General features: G+C 37.7%; 1 protein-coding gene across 3 annotated transcripts; it reads left to right on the top strand.

Annotated features, from left to right (window-relative positions):
• Positions 1–433: 433 nt before the first annotated feature.
• Positions 434–6,882, top strand: LOC113774564 (probable pre-mRNA-splicing factor ATP-dependent RNA helicase DEAH2). 3 transcript variants are annotated; one of them, XM_027319108.1, is made up of 7 exons: positions 434–851; positions 1,417–1,619; positions 1,729–2,813; positions 3,222–3,347; positions 3,460–3,698; positions 3,821–3,939; positions 6,223–6,882. In XM_027319108.1, exons 1-7 carry the CDS (start codon positions 570–572, stop codon positions 6,347–6,349), a joined length of 2,181 nt encoding a protein of 726 aa, XP_027174909.1. In that variant the 5' UTR covers positions 434–569; the 3' UTR covers positions 6,350–6,882. The 3 variants fall into 3 exon arrangements, with proteins under 3 accessions (XP_027174909.1, XP_027174910.1, XP_027174911.1); XM_027319109.1 differs by lacking the exons at positions 3,460–3,698; positions 3,821–3,939; positions 6,223–6,882 and having other exon boundaries at positions 3,122–3,328; XM_027319110.1 differs by lacking the exons at positions 3,460–3,698; positions 3,821–3,939; positions 6,223–6,882 and having other exon boundaries at positions 3,112–3,264.
• The last annotated feature ends 700 nt before the right edge of the window (positions 6,883–7,582 follow it).

Here is a 7,582-nt window from a genome sequence, read left to right on the forward strand (position 1 = left end):
TTTCAAAGTTGGAATAAAGAGTCTCACTGACACTTTTGGATGATATTCCGACTGGTGGAACTGGATGTTGGTTCCAAATTAAATCACTCAGACTCTCTCACGCACAGTTTGAGGTCTAAAATCAACCATTATTTGAAAATTGTAAATCCAATAAAGGATAAAATTCGCAATCGCTACACTTTTTTGGGCCGGTTTAGGTAGTTCTTGTAACAGGCATCTGTATTGAGATCTCCCAAATAATTAGGGTGCCGGAAGGCCCGACCGAGCTACTAAACCGAGCCAGTAGCCGAGCTGAAAATTTCAGCCCAATAATAAGCTAAAACTAGAAATTTTATACGTAGCTTTTGGGCCTAAGCCATCCCAAACCTGTGTGTCGGTTATTAATTACACCTCCCGAAGAAGTCCAGAAATTTCTGTCGCCATCCTCCCATATACATATCTGATCATAACAAACAAACCCTAGATTTTTCCCCTTTCTCCTTTCCCCTGAAAGTGAAAATCCTAGGAAAATTAAGAAATAAAAACAAAATCGATTCAGGGTTTGCAGAAGTAATTACTGATTATATTAGATGGGGACGGAGAGGAAGAGGAAGGTGAGCTTGTTCGACGTGGTGGACGAGTCGACTGTGGCGGCGTCGAAGTTCGCGAAGGCTAACGGCAGCGTTGGAGGAGACGGGATGCCGCTGACCAATCGCTGGAATGGCCGGCCTTATTCGGCAAGATACTACGAGATTCTGGAGAAGAGGAAGACTCTACCTGTTTGGCAGCAGAAAAACGATTTCTTGAAGGCCTTGGGAGAAAACCAAACCCTAATTTTGGTGGGTGAAACTGGTAGTGGTAAAACCACTCAGGTAGGTTAAGATTAGCTGTGGATCCATTCTTTTAATGTACTGTTTCTGTATAATATTCTTGCATGTCTGCCTCCTGAGTTCTGTTCAAAATTTGGCCATTTGCGTCTTGTTATGGAGCATTTGCTGCTTATTTCACGTGTCTTTATTACAATCCACTGTTATCTGGTTTTGAGCGGTTGATGTGTTTAGAGGCACAAAAGTGACTTGTAGTCCCCTATGGTTGTTCTCTCTCTCTCTGTGTTTTTTTAATAGGGTTTACTGAGCTTTTAAACATTAGGATATTAATGTTACTTAATGACAGTGAAGCTGCTCCATTTTTTTAGGGGACTCTGTAATTATGAATTCATAGATTCGAATGGTAAGGAATTTTTGGGCTAAGATTAGTAATGCTTTTCGCCTGATAAATTGTGGGTAGCTTAATTCTGAGATGAAAATCTACTTGTAAATACGGTTTTATTAGTTGCTTGCAGAATTTCAAGGCATATATTGTGTATATTGGAGCTTTTCTTTTCAAATTTTGTTTTATCAATTGTAGTTTGTTTATACAGTTGTATTTGTAATATAGATTCCTCAATTTGTACTGGAGGCTATTGAGATAGAGTCCGCAGATAAACGGAGGAAATACATGATTGGGTGTACGCAACCTAGAAGAGTGGCTGCAATGTCCGTCTCTCGTCGAGTTGCTGAAGAGATGGATGTGACCATTGGGGAGGAAGTGGGTTATAGCATTCGTTTTGAAGATTGCAGTAGTGCAAGAACTGTGTTGAAGTAAGCTTATCCTCTATAAACTTCTCTTTGGCCCAATACTGTTTTTGATGTAATTTATGATTGTGTTTGTTGTTTCACACTTGTATTAACAGCCTTTTTTTTTCAACAGGTATCTAACAGATGGTATGCTCTTGAGAGAAGCTATGACGGACCCATTGTTGGAACGATACAAAGTTATAATTCTTGATGAAGCTCATGAGAGAACTCTTGCAACAGATGTTTTATTTGGGCTTCTTAAGGAAGTGCTGAAAAACCGGCCTGATCTGAAGCTAGTAGTTATGAGTGCCACCCTTGAAGCTGAAAAGTTCCAAGGCTATTTCTATGGTGCACCTCTCATGAAAGTTCCTGGGAGGCTTCATCCAGTAGAGATTTTCTACACTCAAGAACCGGAAAGGGATTACCTTGAAGCTGGCATACGAACTGTGGTGCAGATACATATGTGTGAACCTCCTGGTGACATCCTTGTTTTTCTCACTGGAGAAGAAGAGATTGAGGATGCATGTCGTAAGATAACCAAGGAAATTGGCAATATGGGAGATCAGGTAGGGCCTGTCAAAGTAGTGCCTCTGTATTCTACACTTCCTCCTGCCATGCAGCAAAAAATTTTTGAACCTGCTCCGGCTCCATTGGTGGAAGGTGGTCCTGCTGGAAGGAAGATTGTTGTCTCTACAAATATTGCTGAAACATCTTTGACCATAGATGGCATAGTTTATGTTATAGACCCAGGTTTTTCCAAGCAAAAAGTATATAATCCTAGAGTTCGTGTCGAGTCTTTATTGGTTTCTCCAATATCGAAGGCAAGTGCTCACCAAAGATCTGGACGTGCTGGAAGAACACAGCCAGGAAAATGTTTTAGGCTCTATACTGAGAAAAGTTTTCAAAATGACCTCCAGCCACAAACGTATCCGGAAATATTACGATCAAATTTGGCAAATACTGTTCTGACATTGAAGAAGCTTGGCATAGATGACTTAGTCCATTTTGATTTCATGGATCCTCCTGCCCCTGAGACATTAATGAGAGCATTGGAGGTGTTAAATTATTTGGGTGCCTTGGATGATGATGGTAATATGACCAAACTAGGTGAAATTATGAGTGAATTCCCCCTGGACCCGCAGATGGCTAAAATGCTTGTTGTCAGCCCAGAATTCAACTGCTCGAATGAAATTCTGTCCATCTCCGCTATGCTTTCAGGTATTCTAGTTTGCTTTAATACTTGGTTTTTTCCTCCCTCTGAGTTTAGTCGTCGTTTCTATTTAAACATAGATCCAGTTTGTGTGCTCCTGTTGTTGTAAGTTCATGGGCACCTGTTGTCTCATATGCATGGATGTAGTTCTGTGCATATGATATCCTGCATCTAACTGCATGTGCAACTGTGCCATGCGGTTAGATGTTTATGGCTGCTTAGGTCGTCATCAGCAACTGTCTTGTCTGGGGTTCCATGCCCCTGGTTGGCATGCACCGTAGAGTTTCTAAGTAATTGCTGATGTAGATAGTTGCAGTTTCTCAGTATTCTGTTATCAAGCAAATGGTGTCGTCTCGCCTCTATGCATCTGCTGACCTACCGTGGGCCTCCTCTGTGATAACCAATTATTTCTCTAGTACCAAATTGCTTTGTCCGGCCTAGGGAGGCTCAAAAAGCTGCAGATGAAGCAAAAGCTCGTTTTGGTCACATTGATGGGGATCATCTGACGCTGTTGAATGTATACCATGCGTACAAGCAGAATAGTGAGTACACATCCTCTTCAGTTTTTTTTTTTTAACTTCCATTGTGTTGTGAAAGAAATTCATCATGCTGATGATAACTAATTTTTTTCGTTTGTTGTTGACTGTATATCAGAGGAGGATCAACAATGGTGTTATGAAAACTTTGTCAATCACCGTGCACTTAAAGCTGCAGATAATGTAAGGCAGCAACTATCTCGGATCATGGTTAGATTCGGCCTCAAGTTATGCAGCACAGACTTCAACAGCCGTGACTACTATGTCAATATCAGAAAAGCCATGTTGGCTGGCTATTTCATGCAGGTGGCTCACTTGGAGCGCTCTGGGCATTACTTGACTGTTAAGGACAATCAAGTAAGTGCAAAACACAAAATAAGGGGGAAAAAGTTGTGAGCCTAGAATCTTAAGTTTAGAAGGATTCAGAATGGTCCATGTTATGGTATATATTGTAAAATCAACAATTTTTTTTTTGGCAGGTGGTTCATTTGCACCCTTCGAATTGCTTGGACCATAAACCAGAGTGGGTTATTTATAACGAGTATGTTTTGACCAGCAGGAATTTCATTCGCACAGTAACTGATGTTCGTGGGGAGTGGTTAGTTTTCTCATCTTTTCTGCTCTTTTCTCAATTAGCATCTAGTTTAAAGTGGTGTGATTACCCCTCAATAAGATATTTAGCAAGGTTTCTTTGTACAAGTCCTGCTTTTTACAATGTATGTTGAATAGGTTTTTGGTGAATCAATCTTTACATACCTTTGTGGCTTGTATACCTGTTGCTAATTTGCTGTAACTTATGGTGTCTTTTATTTATTTATTTATTTTCTGTTGGTGCAATCTTCTGCGATCCTTTACCCTTTTTCCCGTGTTGGCATGTAGGTGTGGTTTAGAATGCTGGATTATAGTTGTTTAGAAGATCATTAGGAGTTCTTTCTCTGTATGAGTCTCACTTTGTAGGATGACTAGGTTTGTCCTGAATTCTGATTTGAAACTTTTTGTGAGTCAAATTTAGTATCATTTGTTCTGAATTGGCTCTTTTTAACTACCATTGCTTGGTTTGATATCGTGATCTGTGGAAAACAAAAACTCTGTTCGTTAGGAGCCAAGTATCCTGTTGCACTTAGCTTGCATGCATGATCATAAAACAGAAATTTTATTAGTTAAAATCATTTTTATAGACGGTAGAAATTATGAGAATAAACCTCTTTCCTTATCTCACGATTAATATACTAATAATGATTGCTGATGGACATTTCTCGGAATATCAGTTTTCTAGAGAGAATTGTTACTAAGTAGATCTTTCATTCTTTCTGTTAATTGTTGTGTGTATCTTTTGCCATTTGCATTTTAATTGAGAGAGTGTGTAAATAATTGCGTCAATCCATCTTGAAGCTGTATTTTGGTTTTAATGCGACTAGTTAATGTATGCATATCTGCTGGGTACTCTCTTTTTTTCCTTTTCTTTTTTTTGGGGTATTTTTGGAGAGAGAAAAGGGGGGGGGGGGGTTTCATTGTTAGTATCCAATCAGAACGTTTAATTACTAGTCACCTTCTGATTTAATCTACAAGAGTGTCAGTAAATGTATAGAATATATGCATATACTGAAGTACTCATAAGATAGCAGAAAAGAGGAAGCATCGGAAAGTTGCATTTTAACTCCTCGGCATGTATTTCCCTACTTGGGCAGGGATTCCCAGTGTAATGCGTACTGAAAGTTGCATTTTAACTAGTTTTCAGATACATTTAAAACGTGATACTTTATGTATTTTCAGAAAAGAGGAAGCATCTGTGATTTCATGAAATAAGAATCGTGGTACTTTATGCCTAGTTCTTTTCCCTAATAGCTGAAAGTTGCATTTTAACTCCTCGGCATCTATTTCCCTATTTGGGCAGGGATTCCCAGTGTAATGCGTACTGAAAGTTGCATTTTAACTAGTTTTCAGATACATTTAAAACGTGGTACTTTTATGTGTTTTCAGAAAAGAGGAAGCATCTGTGATTTCATGAAATAAGAATTGTGGTACTTTATGCCTAGTTCTTTTCCCTAATAGCTGAAAGTTGCATTTTAACTCCTCGGCATGTATTTCCCTACTTGGGCAGCGATTCCGAGTGTAATGCGTACTGAAAGTTGCATTTTAACTAGTTTTCAGATACATTTAAAACGTGATTGGGACTTCCCAAGTGTTTGTGCTTTGGTGTTTGATCTTCCTTATTATTCTTTTTATTTTATTTTTTTTATACATGGATCTTCATTTAGTCGCTTGCCATTTGTAGTCTTTTTTTTTGCTCAAGTACAGGAATGTCATATCTTGCTAACTTTGACACTACCTTATACTGCCCATAAATGTTTGACATTTGATGAGCCTTTTTTGGTGGTACAATTTTCTACTTTTAACCGTGTACATGAATTGGCCACAGATTTTGTTTGATGTGTTGTGGTTGTAAGCGTTGATGAACGGAAGTAATTTAGTTACTCCCCTTGAAGATTAATGTTATTGCATAAAGTTTCTCTAATATTTGAACTATATGGTTTGTAGTTCACCTATTTTCTTTTTCCGTTTTTCCTGCTGGCTTTGAATCTTGTCTTGGTCTCTCTCAGTTTTCAGTAACTTCCAGCAAATGTTGGCTCATTCTATTACTATATTTATGATATAGTTAGTTTGCAATAATGACCTTAGTTTTGCTGTTGTTCCTCGAATATTGGTTTTTGGTGTGATATCTTTTAAAGAAACCTCTTTGCCTGATTATGACATTATTTATCTAACTATATTTTTGTGGTTTCATTGATCTTTTGTTTTTGTCTCATTTGTCTGATAGAAAATGGAGAAGCTTTGTTTATGTTACTTATAGTTTGTTTCTGTTATGCTGGTCTCGTCTTAGGTTGATAGACATAGCGCCACATTATTATGATCTCACAAACTTCCCAAATTGTGAGGCAAAGCGTGTCCTGGAGAGATTGTACAAGAAGAGGGAGAGAGAGGGAGAGGAGAGCAAGAATAAGAAGTGAAGATCAAGCAAATTGTTTGTGCACTTCTAAATGTGGCCTGTGGTTGAAAAAGGTGGAGGCCGTGGTCAAAGCAGAGATTTGTATTATTATTTGAACTTGGTTCTTATTGAAACTTCATTTGGTATGCTTAAATGGCTATGCAGTTAGTTTTCTTCTGCTTCTGTCTGAGGTTCACAAGTGCTGTATCCGCGTGTTTTACCTAACGTCACCTGTATCCCCTCTCCCCTCCCCCCACCCCAAAAAAAAAAAAAAAACCCCCCTCTTTTCCCTCCCTCCCTTTCATCTCTTTCTCTAGTTAGGGAACATATGATCTGTGGGATTGTAACAGATCTCTAAGCGAGATTTCTCCTTTAGTTTAGTGCACTTACCTTATTCTCCAATCCTCCGATGCTGATAGGATGTGTGCGTATGTATTGGAGTAAATGTACACACCTAGTTGGGACTGTTAAAGCAATTGGGCCAATTTGAGATTGGTCCGTTTGGTTTAAAGAAGTTCACTGAACCTAAGATTTAATTGTTTTTGTGTCTTAAAATGCTGGTCTTTTTAATATTTGTGTCTTAATTAAAATTTACTTTTCTTAAAGTGTGCAAGTTGACCATGACATGAAATGCGCTGGACTATAATAATGTCTATAATTCATAGTTATAAACATTATGGCATAAACTGTTATTACTTTATATATATGAATTTGTATTAATTCATAATTATAAAATATATATTATATATGATTAGGTATTTAATTATGAGTTTGGGTCAAATTCTGTTTCAGTTTGAAATTCATATAATAGTATAAGTTGATTTGAGCCTTTTAATGTGAGTACGGAACCTAAAACTTTGAAACTCAAAATTCATATAATTTGTTAGTTGAGTTTTGGCTTGTTAAAATCCACTCAAAAAAAATTTCAATTGACACTCCTAGCGTTAGTGGAGTGCAATAGTTTCTGAGCCGTCTTGGACGGGTACAAGGATTTGTGGGAGAGTTGCGCTAGGTAACATAAACTAGGATGATAGATAAAAAGAACGGCTGAAAATTGTATATTTTGTGTCCTATATCATGATCAATTTTGCATATAGTTTAAGAAAAATGAATTTTGATTAAGACACATAAGCTACTAAAAAGTGTCTTTTCATTTTTGTCCTTTAATTAACTTTAAAATTTAATGAGTTGAGTTTTGAATTTTATAAAAGGCACAACTGCCTAGACTTGTATTAAGGGTGTAATAGAAAAGTTG

The sequence above is a fragment of the Coffea eugenioides genome, chromosome 6 (genome assembly GCF_003713205.1).
Source record: "Coffea eugenioides isolate CCC68of chromosome 6, Ceug_1.0, whole genome shotgun sequence".
Classification (NCBI taxonomy): domain Eukaryota; kingdom Viridiplantae; phylum Streptophyta; class Magnoliopsida; order Gentianales; family Rubiaceae; genus Coffea; species Coffea eugenioides.